Raw genomic sequence first — 21988 nt, forward strand, 5'->3', positions numbered from 1 at the left:
AAATCCGCCCAGCCCGTTTTTGGGGACATAGAGTGTGATGCTCTAAAATAATAAACAAGGTGTGCTCGCTTTACTGTGGATATTTGGGGGGGGGGTTTTGTTGACAGATTTTTATGAAATTTGGCCACAACATTCGTTGATATGCAAAGAATGTTTAGGCCAAATTTGAGCATAATCAGTCATAAAAAAACCCCTGACAATAATAGAACAAAACCTGCCAAAGCCGTCAATCCTCCTATATATAGTGATAACATAATTATACAAGTATGCTAGCGTTTGTACGGCAAATTGTGATAAGGAAAACCTGAACCTAATTACATCTTGAGAAGTACTTGTTTTGATTAACATGGCGAACACCGCGATCGGGAAATCATGAGAACTGCCAGTTCAATGTGATGATCTTCGAGCGTCTTTGAACGATTCTCACAATCCTTCCACGGATGTCTTACCAATCTCATCTCGTTCAACCTAGTAAGCCGTATCGTTATGTTTCTTGGGATGCTCATTTTGTTTGCTAAATCGGCAGGAATGAGGATGCTGTCATACGAAATATAAAAAGTATCGAGTTACATAACATATTTCATTGTGAGCAAATAAATACACAGGCTCAAAAAATATTTCATAAATTTACAGGGTCCGGCGATTGCTACATTGGTGAGTGAAAATAATCAAAATACGTATTGTAAACTAGTTCAACAAAACGTCATCGAAGCTTGGGCATGTCATTATGTTGGTACCAGGGATTGGGTTTAACGACAGGATTAGACACCGGCTAAAAAATGAAGAAAACCCAATTGAGGGTCTTTCAGGGTTCTTTTCGACCACAGAGTGGCTGGACCTAACTCCTATGAATTTCACTGTCTGGAGTATATTGGGGGCCGCGTCTCTTATAAAACATCATGTTTTTGCAGCGAGTGATCAAACTCAAAGACGGAAAAGATGAATCTAATCAATAAGCTTTCAAAAAGTCCTATATTTTCTTGTGAAATTTAATTAAATTGAAATGAAACATTTATGTGTTGATCAATTTTTTTTTGTTTAATCTAATGCAGCACTTCAATTGCATGATCATGTACTATACAAATGCAATCTGAAAAAGTTTCGTATATCCCATTTTCAAAAAAAAAATGGCGTCAACAAGTAGTGTTCATCAAGCACTTTAAAGGAAAAATAAAAAACTTATAGCTTATCATTTTTACAGATTACGGCAGTATTTCCGCTATATAACATTCGAATGAAGTAATATTCATATTTGCAATAATATGAAAAGGCTAATATAATCTTCCAACATAAACGTACGATAGAATTAGAAGCAAAGGTACAGATTTGATAGATCCGTTAGGATACGGCAGGCATGAAGATTTTTATATAGAAGTGGATTTGAAACCGAGCGGATGGCAATTTTGCTGACGATAAAAATCGCACGACCTTTCTTTTGCCAAGCTTCCGTATGAAGAAATGAATTATATATTAGTTCAATGCAGATGATCCATAAACATTTTATGACAAAATGAATATTGTACCACAGGTTTCAGTAATGCTAGTAAGCTCAAGAATTGGCTTCAAACTTGTACGGTATTTTTCATAGATCAACTAATCACATTTTCCTACTTAGGTCCTGAGGAAAACAAATCTGTGTTCAACTAACAATCAGTTTCCACAGCGCGTTTCTTGCTAGGCTGATTGTTAGCGGGACTCCCAATTACTCTTATACCACTTGGAGTGTCCGACAGGTGATGCGAGTCCAGATCTGTCGCCACCCTTTCGGCTTTAATCGTCGCTCAGAGCCAGACAACCAACAGACAGGAATACAGGGAGGCTGAGTGCCAGGGTTACCAACTTGATTTGGACCCCAAGAGATTGTGGACCCTCCTGGCGACATTTTCTTGAGCTCTGTGTGTATCTTCAATCTAACTCCAACTGTCCGGCAGTGGTATTATGGAAGCTTTAGCCCAGGAGTTAGAAGGTGTTAGCAATATTGCAGCTCCAGTGACCCATCTCAGACTACCTGGTAACTCACGTCCAGTCCGAGGTCACTTTCACTTGCTATAAGCCCCGCCTGTTTATGCTACCATTATCAATTGGAAAATGGATCCAATTACAAACTTGCGGATTTTTAAATCCAGCGCGCATTTTGTTTTGGAATCATGAAAAAACATATTGAAAAAGTCTCACCAAATTGATCCAATTCCGGATAAATGAACTGAGGAACCGAAGATCACTTCTAGTGTCCACAAACAATTCCCTTCACTCTTCCAGAGCTATTTTGAGCAATTCGTTATTGATGTCTATTTCTGATATTATCACACAGCCACACATATTTCATCAAAGACATCCTCCTATAGGCACTCACGTAGATACACAAACAATTTCGCGCATTCAATTGAGAAATACACTTTACTAAATGTCACCGCAAATGCAAAAATTTCAATCACTCAAACTTTTTTCTTCTAGTACATATCCAAAATAAAAACATCAGCCGAATCTATTTCTTGCGGGAATGAACAAAAACATGACAGAAAATTCAAAAGCAGCCATCCGCGCGCATTGCTTGCTGCGATCCATCTCTGGCGACATTTACTTGAACTCTGATCTAAACTCAATGCCGCTGCTAATTCTCTCACTGGCTTCAAGAGAATAATATTGTTCTGCATTTGTTCGACAAGTCTACTGTGTGAAAAAAACGATATGGAAATGAAATTTTATTAAAATCAGTGTGTGCAAGAAAGCAAGCATTACAATGCGTTAAGCTTCAAAGCATACATCGCTGAAAATCTGAGAATGTACACAATAAGTGCATGTTACAATTGTGAATTTAAAATACAGGAAAATTTTTATTGACACTTGCCAATCGAAAGATAAAACTTAGCTTCACCCCGATTGACCAGAGTAAACTGATAATTCGGCTGTTAAGACACCTGATTGGGGATGTTCAAAAAGTGTACATATGAGGGTTAAAAATATGTGACACTGTCCAAAACGAATATTTTTGTATCAGAAAGTTACATTTTTCAATAATTTTTAAATAACTGCAGCCCAATTCGAATTTCTATTTCATAAATGAGACATTCATGTTTGAAATAATGTGATTTCCGCTCTTCGACACGAGATGAGATATAAGCAGATATTGGAAAGCACTTCCTCTATGGATCCAAAATAGGACATTTTCCCTACAGAACCTAATTTCCAATGCTAATAAGTTTTTCATAAAGTCGTGGTAAGTGCAGCGATACATATGATTGGAAAGCATTGAGTTTGCAGAGTTTACAGATCTCTATCTGACTGTACAAAACGTCTTGCTGTTCTGATTTTGTTGATGTTCTTGACAAAAAAAAAATCAGTTTGATATCGTTATTTGAAAGTAAATCTCTTTCCAACTTCACATACTTAGCACTATTTCTTCAATTAAACTCAATAGGGGCCAGGGGGGTTTTTGTCGACCAAATTTTATGAAATTTGGCCACAATATTCTTTGATATGCAAAGAATGTTTAGGCCAAATTTGAGCATAATCAGTCATAAAAAGGGGGGTTCCCTGACAATAATAGAACAAAACCTGCCAAAGCCGTCATATTTTAGAACAATATATCAATAGTCGCTATTTTAATAAATATACTGAATCGTAAGTGTTTTGGTACGGCTATTCGATTGAATTACAATGGACCTGCACTGATCTGATTATCTTTAATCTGAAAAATGTCAAATTTGAAGCTAGTTAGTTAAAAATAAAGCACCTTGAATTTTTCAGCTTCAGCAATAAATACAAAAGTTTTTTTTTCATTGCCTAACACTTCAATGGGGTGTGCCCTATATTACAAGGGTCAGAATGGAACGTTTTTCGTCTTATTTTTAATATTTTGAATCAGAGCAATACAGGTTTTCATCTATCTATTTTTAAGCGTCGTTAAAATTTGCTGGTGGGTCACAACTCTAGTCTTTCTGCAATACACTATTTCAATTTAACCGTCATTTATATAACTGAAGTTTTTCGCCTTAAAATGGTCCGTTTCATTGCCCTCCTCATAGGAAAGTACAATGGCTTAAACATGCAGTACACGTGAAAGTCAGAACCTCTTCGCAGCCTTCCGTACTGTTATCCGCGCGCTGTTTTCCCTCGGAAGCAGCGACACCGTATCATATTACATTAAGTGTATTGGAACAATTTCCTTTGTATCCGCTGGCCGCACGTGGCAGGGGCCAATATACGCAAGACAAGAACCATAAGATAGAGGAAGCCGCCGGATTGCTTCGCGTCGACCGTCGAAGCGGGGGGCGGCAAGAACGCAAAAAAAAACTTTACCGGCGCCAGGAATCTGTTTTTATTTGCAATTGTGCAAATGCAAAGACCGGGACGGGAATCCGGGCAATAGACAGCACAACGCCTCGGTGGCGATGATGGTGGTGAAGGATTGGTTGCTGTTGTTGCGAACATGCGTAAAGTTTTCTTCCTTCGAAATACTTTTAATGCTTCCGGGTGACCCGCCAGACTGGTCAAAGATGGTTCTCGGTTGCCAAAGCTAATGGGGGGTAAATATGGGTGGCTGCTCCAGTTTCTTTGGGTTGGCGGTAAACCTTGACGAACTTTCGTCGCTTGTAAATACAGCATCGGTGGAGTGGTTTATGGTGGTGTTGTACGTTTTCCTTTTTGCGTTTTATTTTTTACATGGTAGGATTGAGTTTGCGTTCAGTTTTCAGTAACAGGTAATACACACGGTCTAGCGGAAATAGTCATTCTATTAGAGTCGAAGATTACCTCCCTATATAAAAAAAATCGAGCAAGAGTTGTTAGAGATAGTTGACCGTTTACCGGAGCACAAAGTAGAGAACTCTTCTGTTGGGTAATCATCACAAGTGGACAAGAAGGTTGAGCAATCGATAAGAAAAACTTTTCAAATCGAATTGAATGCGCAACGATTTACGACCGTTGGGAATCGAGGAAAAACTCACGGCGATGGAACTCGTTAGGATTAAGAAGTGGACTTGAGTCAGTCAGGGCCGGTAATTTTACTTTTCAAACTGTAACGGAAACTATTGAAAACAAATATTTATGTAATTGCGCGATATTAAATGAACGGATACGATGGATTGTCACACAAAACCCATAAAAATTATTTTCAATTTTCCTAGACGTTTCCTTTGTCTTATTTCTCCTATACATGTTAGTAGATTGACCAACAGTTTGAAGCGCAATTTGTCTAATGAAGAAATTTTCTTTTTCTTTCTCCCCCTCTCTGTTTTTATTTCCAGTGGACATCACGAACGGACAGTTGACACCAAACAATAATACCCCGCTGCTAACACAGGCTCTATCAGGTGAGAATATTTCACACACAAGATGTTTATTTGTGAAACTAGAACAGTAAAAATATTTCTGAAACCGTTGGTTTGAAAACTAGAAACCAACATTCATTTCTAATAGAAATTTTAATGAAAGACTAGTAACTGTTTGGAAAATATTTAATAAAACACATAGTTTTGAAAACATTTAATTTAATTTTAATAATGTAAGACTTATTTCCATGTAGCTTTTAGAATAAATAGCTTACAAAGTACATGGCTATAATCTTCAGTTGAGCCGATCTCCGTGACCAGAAATCGAATCCTAATCTTCGGTGTCTCTTTTTCTCCCCAATTGACTTCACAGTGATGAACAACTACCAGGCGGCAGCGGCCGCGGCAGCGCAAGGCTTCGGCACCCCAGCGTCCCCCCACACAACAACCGCGGCGCGGACCGCCGGCTTCACCAACACCAACTCGCCCGGACCGACGATCGACATGTACAGCTCGAGTGCGGCGGACAGCGTGGGATACGTCCAGGCCACGAGTCCCCAGCCATCCGGATTCCCCGCTATTGCCGTCAGCCGTGCGCCGCTGAATTATAGCCCGGTAAGTAGATGGCGTCATGACAGGTTACCAGCCTGAGTCAGTACGAGATAGCTAACTTTGACTCTAATAAGCAATATAAGATTTTTTTTATAAATCATGCCAAAAATGTCCATGTTTTTGATGTTCCTCATTTTGAGGAGATCGATTTGCTAGCCATCGGAGTGAAACGATTTTAATCTCAAATTGATAAAACCAAGAACAGAAAATAAATAAAACACTCTACGACCAGCCACATTTTTGCACAAATTCAGTAAACGAATTTAACCACGATTAGTGCCGTTTTGATTCAAATTCCGAACATGGCCTATTTTCCGAAAACTCGCTTTAAAATGGCTATTTCTACTTTATTCGTGTAATTATTTCCTTAGGATCATAAGCTCTTTTGCAGCCTTGATCCTCTGTACGAAGAGCCATTAAAAGTTTTATTTTCGAAGCGCTAAAATGCCTGTGTTTGGAATATGAGTCATGTTCGGAATTTGAGTAAAAAGGGTTCTAACTGTGATCGATGGAAACAATTTAAGGTGTATGTAACACGAATAAGCGAATAGTTTTGAATTGCAATAAAACAAAAAAAAGACGATCATTATCCAAAGCTCGCATAGGACTGCAAAATGTATCCACAATCCACAGCACGAAACCGCATGCTCTTGAAAAAACAAAAAATCCACGTGATGAACTAGTTTTCGGTATTTTTCGTGGTCCATTTTTTTTTTTGACGCGATTATCTGGAGCTAATCCAAGGATACGATTCAAAAGTAATCACAATGGTGCTCTACGCACAATGCTACATTGAGATAAATTTTATTTGGCCTTATAAATAATGTAGCGAGGCAGTGTTTTCTGCCCACAAAACAAACTAAACATCTAAATGGTTAAAACCTGTCACCAGTTCTTATGTCTTTGTTTAATATTGGTCTTAAATTGCCAGCTCAAAATCATAAACTAGACCAACGAAGAGATTAAACACTGAAACCGGAGTCGTTGAAGGCGTATAGCTTAGCGGTTATCGTTGTCAGTCAACGAGCCACTAAATAGGATCCCAACAGCCCGCGCAAGCGGGACCCACAAACGTACAGCACCAGCGAAATAAATTGCGATTGTGGTTTTGCTCCCAACCGAGGACGCCGTTTGACGGATGCAGTTTGTTCCATCCCAGCACAGTTGAATCCAGTTTGCACGCTGCAACAAATGGTGACGAACGAGGTTTACGCTTTTCGCTTGCCTGAATGCAGTGGGAAATCGTTACAGTTCTGTCAGTTGTTGGGACACCGTGTCATATTGCATTCGTAGATTTTATTCGACCACTAACTTAACTATCAAGCACTAATTTATTCGTGACTTTTGAGGTTTTTAGTGATGAGGTATTGTTATCAGCGTATTATGCTCATTTTCTTGCAACTATCACGCTGTTCAATGAGTCAGCTCTAAGAATCTTGCTCCAACCAACCGTTTTTCTTTTTTCAATAAAAGAGAATAACAATGCTCACGTGGTAGGACTGGTAGGTCGAGTATGTATCTGGCGGGTTTTTCTGATAGTTGATTTTGACCCATCAAACGTCACCGCATGAATCATTTCAATCAGCATTGCCGGAAAAACCAGTTACATTGTCGTACAAAGCTCTGAAATCCACGAAAAGCTCTCCCGAGGTTTATCAGAGGAATTACCGTCGTTGAAAACATTTTTGGTATTCGACAAAAGACGCTGCCTTTTGATAAATCGAAAGGCCAGAAATAACCCAAGGAATTCAGAGTTATTGCTGCTCTAAGAATTCCTGCCCAGGAGCCCTAAGGATTTACCCCTTCAGGAATAATGGGAAGGATTTTGGATAATTACGGCAACCTCTAGATCTTCCTTCGCCTCAAACTCTGTTAAGGGGTATGGATGAATGGGCTTGATCATTTGGCTATTGGCTACCGCTTCTGCCTCATATGCAAGAGGTCGTTGGTCAATTCCCAGGCCCGTTCCATTCCTCCTACTTTGTATCTTTCTTTATATATTTCTCATTTTCTAGCAATTGATAGAACTGGGAATGGATTCCATAACGTTTTCATCTTCTATCCTATGTCTTCAACTTGACTTTCTAGCATTATGGTCGATTTGAAAAAAAATCGAAAGAAAGCTTGTTTCTGCATCCGAATAGAATCTAATCCTTTCTTTCCTATCACATTGGCAACATGTTTACCTAGACGTCCCATAGAACCTATTCTCAAATTCCAATAAAATTCTGCATGAACTCAGGGCAAGTGCAGAGGGTTCTCGGCTTGCAGTGGGCGAGAAACTGCATTGTCAATTTCTTCCTATCTCCGATATATTGTAATGCCGTGAAGCTCTAGAGCTCTCGAACTGTGCTCATTGATGTTCAAAAGCAAATCCCATGCCCCACCCATTGGTTCTCTGTAGAAAGTGTACGGTCATTATGCCTCAATATCTGTTTTCTGTGCTCATAAGCTTCATATGCCAAACGGCATTCTATGAATGTTAGTGTCATTCTTTGATCGATTTTTTATTGCCTAAAAAAGTTATGAAAAAGGTTCTCAAACAAATTTCAAATATGTCGGGAATCAGTTAAACTTCACAATTCTGAGAAATGTCTACTCCCTGCCCAGATACTCAGGACGAATCCTCTATTGAGAACTCTGGGGAACTTCTTACTTTTGTATTATGAGGAAATCTTTCTCCATGAAATCTGGGAAATGTCTTCTCTGTTTCGAGGGAAAGTACTGAACTTCTGGGGAGTTTATTCGCCAGATTTTCAATGAAATTCTTATTCAGCTTCTTCTCCCAGATTTTCTAGACATCCACTTTCGAGGAATTCCTAATCGGGGAATTTTAAGGATTTTCTCATCCTGGAGTTCTGAGTAATGTGTAAGATGAAGGTTTCTAAGTGTATTAACCAGTTTTGCATCATTTTTCCATAATGCTAGCTCGATGAGACTAAGATGTACAGCGCAGATATGGGACAGTTAACGCTGAATTCAAATTGTTTTTAAAATCACAGAAGATTGAGGCTTAGATTGAGTTAGTATTTTTGACCAATGAAGTACTTTATCCATATTATTCCATGTAAATCCAATGTAAAGTGGATTATTTGAAATGTTGCTGAAAATCATATTACGGGACACTATTAGAGGATGTCACAATTATGAGCCAATTTGCATCATATTATGGGACAGTGCCAATTAGATCGAATTCTAAACTTGTGCGTGAAATATGAACTGCTACGTAAGTCAAATACCATATTTCCGAGCATGGGGGACTACACTAAATTTTTGTAGCACAGATAAACAGACCTAACGCATTGACTTTCTTTAATATAATTTATCGCTACAAAATCGATCATTCCAGTTAGACCCTCATCAGAAATCCATAACATATCAAATTTGGGATGAAATTAAAAGATGGTAATTGATCTTCATCAGGTAAATCAAAGCCAACAATTGTACACAATTAGAAAAAGAGCCTAATTTTGGGTACCTTTTTTCTCTTGCAACTCCCTCCCTCCTCCCTTTGTTGTCATAAAAGGAAGAGCAAAACTACTCAACAAGAGCAGTAAAATGTGGGAACCCAAAGTTAAGTAATCTCATGTTACCAAAGGTTAAGTAAAATTCACTTAACTTTTGGTTAGTTTCCATTAAAAATTTAGTATATTTTGAGCAGAGCAGGTATCTAGCCATAAAACAATTTGGTTTTCGTCATTGAAACGGTTGATGACTCTTCCAAAGCAGCTAAGTATGTCATTTGATGACCTTCCAGCGGTTGGCTCATCCTAGACACAAGCAATCACGGGGTGCATTTTTGCATAATCGCCAACTTCATTGAAGACCAATAGCCTCTGCGAAAAAACTATCGATTTCAGGCCATCAAGACGCGGGACCTGTACAACCTAAAATAGAATCAAATAAACAATGATAATAACAAATCGTGAATTCTTTGTAAAATCCAGAGGACAAATTCTACGAATCCACGATTTATTTTTTTCTTGAAAAATAAAGTTTCTCATAATCGATTCAAGTACACCCCAGAAAACTAAAGACGAGCTTCAAACTAAGACCAAACTACGTGTGTCTGTCATACAGGCCTTGGAAAATTCGTTCAAAAACGAACGAATGCTTCGTTTTTAGCCCACAGCGAGGTTTTTATTTCGGTGCACCGATTGAAGTTCGCTCGATGACGTGCTGCTTTCGGCACGAACAAGGGAAGAGGCAAATACAAAGCATTCGTTTTATACATTGAAAGTGGAGAATTTTGAACGTGGCATCTTCACAAGCCGGCTAGTGCCGAGGATGCATCGTTCGTAGGGCAGCGTGAATTGAGGATGCTTCCTTCGTTCATCGGCAGTGTTTCAGATGCGAGTGAGTGTTGTGTAAATACAAAACCGTATTAGCGAGAAAGAGAGAGCCTGCATTATATACCTCTCTTTCACACATTCATTCCAACAGATATGCGCAACTCAGTATAAATGAGGCAAGAGAGTTAAATATTCTCTGCACTAGCGGGTGCTTGATTTCACTCTCCAACTGTTTCATACAACAGTGTCATATGGAGCGAGGAAGCATTCTTCACTAAGCACTTTGAAACCGTTCTCTCATGAAGCTACCTTCCTCGGGAGTATATCTGGTGCTGAAGCATCGGTCATCATCTTCATTGCTTCATTCATCCAAGCCAAATACAAATGAGAACTCAGATAATTGCAATGACACAAGCTTGTCTTATCGAGTTGCAAACAATTTAAAAAAAAAAATCACACAAGATCATACCTTTTGCTTTGGAGATCAACCGCCAACACAACGCATCCTGTCTGCGCTTTTTTGCCATCTTTGCGATACGCATCTCTTGTGCGATCAGTTTCATGTGTGCGTCATAATCATCACAAATTTGGCAGGCTGCTTCATTTGGAATGGATTTCGCTTCATGTTTAATATTTAACTTATGCTGCTTGCCATTACTCGTATCCTAGCTTGACTAAAGAAATATTAAGGCGTTTCAATATTCGACAGTAGAATTCCTAGCTGACTTGCAATTGAGGATCGTGTGTTTTCTTATATTGATCATACATCATTTTCATCGATATATCTGATGGCAGATACAATCGATTAGAGGTGTGTTCTCTTCTATAGTGAGATATAGATGGATTGAAACTTAAGATGTCGTGGTACTACGAATGTATTTGCCTCGTTTCTGTACTTTAGGCACATCGTCATGCTCAACAGTTACACAACGGTATAGAACATTTTTAATTGTTATCTTATTTATCTTATCAAAAATATACCCGCATGTTTCGTTGAAACCGATCGTGCTAAGGAAAAACTTTCGACACACTTTCGTGAACTCTCCGTTACTTCGCATCTGATGAAACTGGTAATGGAACCTTTTGAATTTGCCACCCGTATGATGGGCCCTCCTTAGCCGTGCGGTAAGACACGCGGCTACAAAGCAAGAGCATGGTGAGGGTGGCTGGTTCGATTCCCGGTGCCGGTCTAGGCAATTTTCGGGTTGGAAATTGTCTCGACTTCCCTGGGCATACAAGTATCATCGTGTTGGCCTCATGATATACGAATGCAAAAATGGTAACTTGGCTTAGAATCCTCGCAGTTAATAACTGCGGAAGTGCTTGATGAACACTAAGCTGCGAGGCGGCTCTGTCCCAGTGTGGGGATGTAATGCTAATAAGAAGAAGAAGATGATGGTTATTCACGCGCCTTTCAATTGCCACTCGATGTACTCATTCTCGTATAAATGCCACTCGTCCGATTGCATCATGGCTCCAGTACTTACGATTTTCTTGAGCTCGTTCATTCTTCGAAATACGAAAATCGCTTCTTGCATCCACAGTTTAGAAATTGTACAGCATGGATCAACCGTTGTTTCTTTGCTCGTTGCACGTCTTTTTTGATTCGCTTACGTTATCACGAGTATCCACGATTTTCGTCCAACAAAGAAACGGTTGCTTGTTCGGTTCTTATGACGTTTGTCCAAGGGCAAGTAACTCTAAACTTTGCGATAATATTACCACAGATAACAGATATTTAGGCTGGTATACCATACGTGTGTAAATATCTGCAACCGTTGATTCAAATGCATCGAACATTTGGATCGCGATTGGCAATCGTTTGAAGATGGCGCGATGATCATTACTGTGTAAAACGCAGCCTAAATACAACTGTCAAACGTACACTCTGAAATAAATTTAAACTAAATAGATTAGAAGTCATACTAAATGACTATTTGCCTGGTTGACCCCGGCTAAGTTTAACTGCCAACAAAACGAGCTTAGTATAACTTTCGTATATGTGAAAAAAGTATATTGTGGAAAGATTGTTTAGATGGATTCTGCATCAGATAATTTTGTTTATGTTTGGATTTTGTTTATTAATAATTTTGTAGACCAAGTTTAATCACAAAATTTTATTTAATGAAACTATAAAATGACAAATTGTCGAAACAAACATTATAATCTTATCCTATACCATCAATAAATATTGGATTACCGGAACAGGCAGTTGTGTTGGATCATCTTTTTTGATGAGATTGTTGCATCTTCCTGGCAGTCTCGAAATTGTTCCAGCTCGGGTTCCAGTCCGTAGTCGAATGAATCACCAAGCTCGTTACGTTGCCTAGAATATTTCGGTTGATTTCAGTAATTACAGGTGATTTAATGTGTACATGCCATACCAACCTTTCCGTGAGCAAAGCTTCCAAACCTGGTCGAAATAAGTCGTCGACTTCTTCACAGTTGGATTCCGACAGCGCAGCTTGTGAAGATGAATATTGGCAATCCAGTCACAAAACATTTTATATGGTGGGGAATATCCCAGGAATTTTATTTTCTTTAAATTAAATTCAAACTCTTGAAAAAAATACAACTCCACGGGATTTTTTCTGACAGATCTCCTGAATACTAATGAAAAATAATTTTGCAATATTCATGCATAGTATAATTTTTAATGCTTCATAGTATATATTTCATACTATCGTTCGTTTATTCGTCGTATATAAATAAAATGATTAAAAGTTATACTATTTCCGTTTTTTTCTGATTCCTGAGTGTACTGGCTGCGTTCGACGGTTACTTATCAGTTGCGTTCGTTTGTACCTCCGCAACCAATTGAGTAGATGGCAGTAGTGAGTCAACGTATTTCATTTCAAAAGTTTACACATGATTTTCAATAAAATTTGTTCTAGCTTAAATATCTGTTATCTGTCATATTACTCATTGTCTCGCAACAGTATTTCGTGATATGTCTAGTATCCACGATTTTCGTCCAACAAAGAAACGGTTGCTTGTTCGGTACTTATGACGTTTGTCAGTTAGTTGATGAAACACAGTGCTCCCCCGTAAAGGAAACACTTGATTTCTACCTTTCACAGATTCAAGAAAACTTTCAAATCGCATTTTATGTTTTTAATACCATCAAACCAAAACGTGGGCCCCAAAGGTTGCTCAAAAAGTAATAGTAATAGAAATAGTTGTTCAGTGATTTTTAAAGAATTTAAAGGAGACTGAAATCATGTGTTGCCAAGAACTGGGTGGACTTTATCGACTGGGTTGCGTGGTGCCGTAGATACGACGTAGTTTTTCGCTAGTATTTGTTAGTATTTTTGGATACTGTTGAAATTTTAGAGTTAGTTGCCCCTTGGATCAAACCCTTTCCTATCATGTAGAGATGATAGGTTTTGGTCATATTTTGGTAATTGTAATTTGCAACCACTTTCGGTATCCGAACTGCTGTCTCCCAGATCTAATCAGTATGATTTTTCATGTGAGCAAGTAGTCATTTTTTTTTTCACATGTATTGTTAAACGTGCTCTTATTCAATTGTTTCTTTAACTGTGGCCTCAGATAGCCACAGAAGTAAGTAGAAAAAGAGATTGAAGGTGTCATGGAAAATTATGGAAAATTTAAGTAGTATGTGTTTATCATGATGAGGGGTCGTTCAATAATGAAGTAACAGGTTTTAGGAGGGGAGGGGGTCTAGGATCTTGTGACAGTTTATATACTGCCGTTATACGCATAACTGTCCCATGTGTATAGGCAATCCCAGCAAACATGGGACATGGGACTAGGTACACAAAAAAGCGTGACAAAGGGGAGGTGGGGTCTAGAAATCTGAAAAAAGTAGTGGGCGTCATAGTTGACTCACCCCTAATTAAAACAACTTCTTACACGCCGCAGCATGTCCGGTACTAGTGGACACTTTTATTAACCGTGAAGTGGAAACTTCAACTACAAAATATATCGTCAGCAAACATATCCAAATGCTCAAATGAATGCAATTTGTTTGATTCATATGTATAAAATTAATTATAAGCAGCATCTCTTGAAGATGGCTGGAGAGATATTCGATCCGCCATTGGTAGCACCGCAACCGCTGCACTTGGCACGGTGCCCCCGGATCAGAGAAACGACTGGTATGACGGCGAATGTGAGCAGTTAGTGGAAGAGAAGAATGCAGCATGGGCGAGATTGCTGCAACACCGCACGAGGGCGAACGAGGCACGATATAAACAGGCGCGGAACAGACAAAACTCGATTTTCCGCCAGCAGGAAGATCGAGACCGTGAAGAAACGGAGCAACTGTACCGCGCTAATAACACACGAAAGTTCTATGAGAAGTTAAACCGTTCACGTAAGGGCCACGTGCCACAGCCCGATATGTGTAAGGACATAAACGGGAACTTTCTTACGAACGAGCGTGAGGTGATCCAAAGGTGGCGGCAGCACTACGAAGAACACCTGAATGGCGATGTGGCAGACGAAGATGGCGGTATGGTGATGGACCTGGGAGAACGCGCGCAGGACATAATTCTACCGGCTCCGGATCTCCAGGAAATCCAGGAGGAGATTGGCCGGCTCAAGAACAACAAAGCCCCTGGGGTTGACCAACTACCAGGAGAGCTATTTAAACACGGTGGTGAGGCACTGGCTAGAGCGCTGCACTGGGTCATTACCAAGATTTGGGAGAAGGAAGTTTTGCCGCAGGAGTGGATGGAAGGTGTCGTGTGTCCCATCTACAAAAAGGGCGATAAGCTGGATTGTAGCAACTACCGCGCAATCACATTGCTGAACGCCGCCTACAAGGTACTCTCCCAAATTTTATGCCGTCGACTAGCACCAACTGCAAGGGAGTTCGTGGGGCAGTACCAGGCGGGTTTTATGGGCGAACGCTCCACCACGGACCAGGTGTTTGCCATTCGCCAAGTACTGCAGAAATGCCGCGAATACAACGTGCCCACACATCATCTATTCATCGACTTCAAAGCCGCATATGATACAATCGATCGGGACCAGCTATGGCAGCTAATGCACGAACACGGTTTTCCGGATAAACTGACACGGTTGATCAAAGCGCCGATGGATCGGGTGATGTGCGTAGTTCGAGTTTCAGGGGCATTCTCGAGTCCCTTCGAAAGCCGCAGAGGGTTACGGCAAGGTGATGGTCTTTCGTGTTTGCTATTCAACATCGCTTTGGAAGGTGTAATACGAAGAGCAGGGATTAACACGAGTGGTACAATTTTCAATAAGTCCGTCCAGCTATTTGGTTTCGCCGACGACATAGATATTATGGCACGTAACTTTGAGAAGATGGAGGAAGCCTACATCAGACTGAAGAGGGAAGCTAAGCGGATCGGACTAGTCATCAACACGTCGAAGACGAAGTACATGATAGGAAGAGGTTCAAGAGAAGACAATGTGAGCCACCCACCGCGAGTTTGCATCGGTGATGACGAAATCGAGGTGGTAGAAGAATTTGTGTACTTGGGCTCACTGGTGACTGCCGAAAATGACACCAGCAGAGAAATTCGGAGACGCATAGTGGCTGGAAATCGTACGTACTTTGGACTCCGCAAGACGCTCCGATCGAATAGAGTTCGCCGCCGTACCAAACTGACAATCTACAAAACGCTAATTAGACCGGTAGTCCTCTACGGACACGAGACCTGGACGATGCTCGTGGAGGACCAACGCGCACTTGGAGTTTTCGAAAGGAAAGTGCTGCGTACCATCTATGGTGGGGTGCAGATGGCGGACGGTACGTGGAGGAGGCGAATGAATCACGAGTTGCATGAGCTGCTGGGAGAACCATCCATCGTTCACACCGCGAGAATCGGACGACTGCGGTGGGCCGGGCACGTAGCCAGAATGTCGGACAGTAACCCGGTTAAAATGGTTCTCGACAACGATCCGACGGGCACAAGAAGGCGAGGTGCGCTGCGGGCAAGGTGGATCGATCAGGTGGAAGATGACTTGCGAACCCTTCGTAGACTGCATGGTTGGCGAAGTGTAGTCATGGACCGAGCCGAATGGAGAAGACTTTTATGTGCAGCACAGGCCATTCCGGCCTTAGTCTGGTAATAAATAAATAATATGTATAAAATTGTATATAGATCATGTTTATGGCCAGCAAACATAACGCGAGTAGTTTTAGAATTTAACGTTAAATCGCTTAGGTGTCCGGCATTTGGGGGATTTTATGTATAAAATACGTTTTTGGTGCCTCGGAAATTGTCGTGGTCAAAGCGTCAGTGCTTTACTGTCGTTGCTTTTGATTTTGTACTCTGTAGGGTTGTTGCAATTTGCCTGGACTTTGTGTGACTTTTGAGTGTCCCATAGTTCTCGCGTGATTTTTGAAAACGTCGTAAGTCCAAATGAGAGACTCTCTTTCATTACGCTCTCTTTTGCTAATATCTAGGCTAGTTTAAAATTTGTTGCAATATTTTCACCTCAGCACACTAGACAAAGCTATTTTCTTCAGATCGGTACTAGAAAATCTAATGTAAATGTTAGTATGGCTTTGTAATAATCGAAAGAGAAAGTAAACAAAGAGAGCCTCTCTTTTGGACTTACGACGTTTTCAAAAATCACGCGAGAGTTGTAGAAAACCGCTTGCTTGTAGGCATAGTTATGGGACAATTTTGAAATTAATAATTTTCAGTCATTTATCACAAAATCTGAGTGAAGTCGACTGAATAGAAAATAGCGAGCCTTGATGATGACGCCATATTACTTTTTCGATTAGAGGTAAATTATCACTATTTAAGCTTATCGTCGGAAGCACTTCTTACGCTTCTGCCGAAAAAGGACAATATTTTGACAGCAGCGGAATACAAAATTTTCATTTGCGCAAAAATAGCATTTATATTCATTAGCATTAGCATTAGCATTGTTACGGCGTAATTCGTAGATTGGACACTAGTGATACTAATGTTTTACGTTTGAGATCCTTATCTAGAATGCTATCAGAAATCTAGAAGGGGAGTGATCCTTAATTCCAGTTTTAAACAAAAATAATAAAAGCATGAGGATTACTACTCTTGGCCACGCCCATCTTCACCGTAACTAGGGAGAGGAAGAAAGTATTGATGTGGTACTTACTTAACGAGAGGCCACCGACTTAGCGACACCCTCATAAATACCACGGAGTTGGATAATGAGGAAGGTATTCGTTGGGTCAGGATTTGCCTGTAGCTGGCAATGTAACCGTGGTAACACACCACGTAGAAGTGTCTACCCAGCGTTACGGGTCCACAAAAATAGCATTTATATTCCGTCAAAAACTAGACTGACTGCAACAGATGATAGAAGAATGATGAAATATTATTACAAAAATGTATATAGAGACAAACAATTTATTTGCGGATAGTTATTTAGCTTTAAATACAAAAGTGTCCCATATCTGTGTGCGTCCCATAACTGTGGAGGCAACCCAATCACTTTCAGCATGATCTTGCTTTGCAGCCAAACATTTTAATTCCAGACTAAGGAAGGCATAATGCAGCATTTTATCTGAGTATTTTAACTAAGGATTACACTGAACTTGCACTTGGGGGATCCGGGGGAAGTTTGCACCGCGATAACATCGGTTGCCTTAGCCGCAGCAGTCGTGGCATCCATCTACCAGAAACCAACCTTTTCATTCAGGAAGGATGCCGAACACACACCGCGCTTGAGCGGGAGTATCTTTCGAGTTTCAACTCCCTCGGAACCAAACTGAAGCTACTAGAAGCTAGACGGTAGGAATGTAAGACACGCAACCGGACGAATTGATTTGGTGAGCATGTTCCAGTTATTTTATATTTATGTCTATATGTCAGTGGCGTAGCCAGAAAATTGGTCTGGGGGGGGGTTTTCTGAACATTTTTTTTTTCGAAAAAAAAAATTTCCTCCAAAACTTTTGCCTTTGGGGGGGGTTTTATACCCAAAACCACCCCCGTGGCTACGCCACTGCTATATGTACAAAATTCCAAACTAAATACGCACAGGGCATCATTTGTTGCTATTGCCGCGGATATTGTGAGAGTCCCAGGTATCCGGTTCACGCTTTAGATGGCAGCAGTGGCTCTTCTCGACCTTCTACTCCCTGAGTAGTTATCGGAATAAGGGCGTCCTTGTGATGTTTTGCTGCACCAGTTGTGAAGAGCTAGTACATCCCAATTCCCTGCACGTTATGAAGACAGCTTTCATGCTCCCAGCTGGGTGAGGCATAGAGGATGACACACACACGCACATTCTTAAATAATCCAGTTTGTACTTTTGCACACAGTACTGATTTGAGGGCTTTTTGGAGAGACCTCCGGCACAAAATTGAAAATTGCTGTTATTTAGTTCTTCATCAGCTGAATTAGAAAAAAAATGATGGGGCACAAAGTAGATGCATAAGTTTTTAAATTGCTTATGACATTGTCTATCCTGTGATCAACTTGTTTTATCCAAGACGACGCTTTATGTCTCAGATGCTTTTTTAATCATCACAGTAGCCCAATCTGAGAACAAGCAAACTGCGAGGGTGAGATACACCCAAAAAAATCTGCACGTTGTTTCCACCTGAAAAAGTACGTAGATTTTTTTCACCTGAAATTCACGTAACTTTTACCTGATTTTTCGATAAAATTTTCATTCTACGTGAAAATCAGGTAAGTTCTACCTTAGTTTTGGATAGAATTCACCGGACACGTAAGTTTCACCTGAATTTTCAGAAGCATTTTCAGTAACGTGTGCACGTAAAATGTACCTGAAATTTCAGGTGGAAACAACGTTTAGATTATTTGGAGTGTATATATTCCATGTATGGTAAAAATCGAAATCTGTTTTCAATAAAATTGATATAACTGAAGTTATGAGACGTCGTAAATTATTTGGATTTGTGCTAATGACCTAACGACATAATTCGAATTGTCACGACTCGCGTCACATCGCGAGTGCTCAATTGCGCGGTCCGGTTTGGTGGCAACCCGACTATATTATGAACTGAGTAATCCACTTCCAGTGTGCATTGATGGCAGATATGGAGGAGTCGCAAATTCAAGCTCTATCTGGTAAAAGGGCGAATGTCGCAAGAGAGGATTCTCTTCGTCGCATTTCCCTCTTTTAAATAAAAGTGACAAGCAGTGGATTTCTTCGCGGTTTATCACCTCAGAATGCAAGTTTTCATTGTTTTCTTTCATTCTGAGGAGAAAACCACAACGAAATCATCTGCTTGTCACTTTAATTTAAAAGAGGGGAAGTCGGCGAAGAGAATTCTCTCTTGCGACATTCGCCCTTATTCCAGATAGAGCTTGAATTAATCGATAACTTGGATTAATCGATTCATCGTTGTGATAATCGAATAATTTTGAAATGCTTACTAACCAACGATCGATCGATTCAATAATCGAAAAGAATCGAGGGTAATCGATTAGTTACTAATCAATTAATCGGGATTTTACGACATCTCTGAACTGATACGCAAATATCTTCCGTATAACGGATCCGTGGTCATTATTTATCAGTGAATAGCAGGCCATGACTGGCTCTTCTTTCGTCGGGCAACTTATTGTTACTATTGTTAAATCATGTTGATCACAAAAATTGTATGGAATTAAAACCGCCTCTAGCGTTCTAATACTTTTGCTTCTAATCACGTCTACTAGCGAAAGCAGCACACTTCGATCTCTAATTCATTGAATGTGTATTTGGTGAAATTAAATCTGCCAAGCAGAAGTTTCTCCAAAAAGAAGGATCAATTTATTCACCTCCGCTTGAGGACAACCACGACATAGTCCAAAAATAATTGCCAAAAGGGCGGCTCTCACCTTAGTTCTACAAATCTCGAATAGGTGATCAACAAAATCACTTTTGTATGCATGCTGTAACGTAGCAAAGATGAAAAAATGGGTTTCACTGATTTCTGCAGGTAGTTGTGGGGTTTGAGTAGGTTAGTTCTTGGAGGTTTACCCTCAGTGTGTTGCACATGCATTCATCTACTCGTTAGAGGTTTACATAATGCATGATTCAACAGTACTGTCCAATGAGCAGCTTGTAGTAGCTCGAAGTTTTTCCCATCCCGCTTGGTTCCATTTGTTGACAAAAAAGAACGAACAGGATGGGAGAAGTTTCGAGCGACTTCAATTCGCTCATCAGACAGGACTAAATAACAGTTGTCGATAAGTGAACAGCAAGCCATGACCCTACCTCTTTTCCTGTCAGACCTCCGTGACGTGCACACGCATCCACGGTGAGCTGCCGCATCACGTATATTCCGCTCAGCCGTTTGGGGTCACACATTATGGAGATCCTACCTGGCTATTTTCAGGAAGTTCCTGATTATATAGTATTCCAGAAGCAGATTTCACACACACACGGTGAGTAAAATAAATATAATTTAAAAATATTAGAACTTTTGTGTTATCATAAATGAAACGTGAAATGGTTTGTGGTCTGGAGTGCCACAAGGCAAGTCCAGAAGACCACCACAAAATGATTGGTGGTTTGAAAAATTCTATGATGTGTCTGTCCACCAAAAATGGTTTATGGTGTAAACAACTGTAGAGTGAAGCTTTAGTCTGTAATACCATCGGTTAAATGCCATCTTACACAATGTTGCTCGGAAAACAGTTAAGTTTGGTTTGCACTGCAAATTTTTAGTTAGCTCAGATTCATTTTGAGGTCAGCTGTGTTTGTACTGTACTAAGAGTTGACCAATTTGACGGCTATTGCTAGAAAATTATCAAAATGCAACGGATTCATGAGTTTTGAAGAAAGCCATCAAGCTGGAACTGAAATCGATCTAGAGTGCGACGCTACAATCAATTAAATGATTGACAGATCGAAAATAAAACTCGAGTAACTAACCAACGATTTAAGCGGGCGGATATTTTTTTATCCTATATTGGAGCTCCTACAGCTTCAAATCTATCAAAGACCGTTTAAAAATGGCGTCCACAATTTAAGGAGGCGGTTCAAGATTTTGTGACAGTGCATGCACTCGCCAAATAAAAAAGCACGACAGAGGGGAGAGGGATGGTGTCCAAAAGTCTTAGTAATGGACGTCATAATTAAATAACCCCTCAGCGGAAGTAGTTCAAAAACTGAATACTTGACGGGTAATATTGACGCACACATACATTTTTTTAGTAAATTTTTAAAATTTTTACCAGTTTTTTTAATTATTAGTGTACAAACCTAAAAAAAAATGCTTGCGTAATAAACTGCGTAAAAAAGTTGCCTGAAGCTGACCTGTAGTTGCCGTTGGATCAACATTGACTTCGCCCCCAAGAAAATGCTTCAGTTATTGCTTTTCTTATGGAGCGTACACACGGTCAAGCAGTTTGACCAACATTGACTCCACCTCTCGTTTATTCAAACATCCATCAAGTTTTACCAACAGCGGCACGAACAATCAATTTATTCGACCAACAATATCACACACGAACGACCGAAGCAGCAACTGTTAAATGGTTGTTCGAACAACTTCACACACGTTCAAACAAAGCAGCAACCGAAGCGTTTTCTTGGGGCGGAGTCAATGTTCATCGAACTGCTTGACTGGTGTGTACGCTGCATTATCCGTGTGTGAAGTTGTTCGAACAATCATTTGACAGTTGGAAGCTCAGTTAGAAGAAAATCAAAGCACTTTAATTTTGGTTTGAGTTGTCGGGGCGGAGCCAAGTTCGGCCAAACTTGCTTGAGCATTTGTAGTGAAGATGTTCAAACTCCCATATATTTATGAAGGTCGGTGCTTAATTTGGCACTTCGATCGTTCGTGTGGTAGAACATGGTGGATGCTATGAACGTCCTATATGGTCATCCTATGCTAGACTTAACTAGCCACAGAGTGCTCTGAGT

The 21988-nt window shown here is 40.1% G+C and overlaps 1 protein-coding gene across 5 annotated transcripts in view; it reads left to right on the forward strand.

Moving 5' to 3' along the window:
- The window catches only part of LOC134208669 (RNA-binding protein Musashi homolog Rbp6), a 1173986-nt gene that overhangs the window by 1148856 nt on the left and 3142 nt on the right, over positions 1–21988 (forward strand). For 3 of the 5 annotated variants that reach the window (XM_062684445.1, XM_062684447.1, XM_062684449.1), the window contains 2 exons: positions 5247–5311; positions 5634–5885. In XM_062684445.1, coding sequence (XP_062540429.1) covers positions 5247–5311; positions 5634–5885 — 317 coding nt within the window. Of the gene's footprint in view, positions 1–5246; positions 5313–5633; positions 5886–21988 lie in introns of all 5 variants that reach the window. The other 2 variants (XM_062684446.1, XM_062684448.1) reach the window with 1 other exon arrangement.

Source organism: Armigeres subalbatus, chromosome 2, assembly GCF_024139115.2.
Source record: "Armigeres subalbatus isolate Guangzhou_Male chromosome 2, GZ_Asu_2, whole genome shotgun sequence".
Lineage (NCBI taxonomy): Eukaryota > Metazoa > Arthropoda > Insecta > Diptera > Culicidae > Armigeres > Armigeres subalbatus.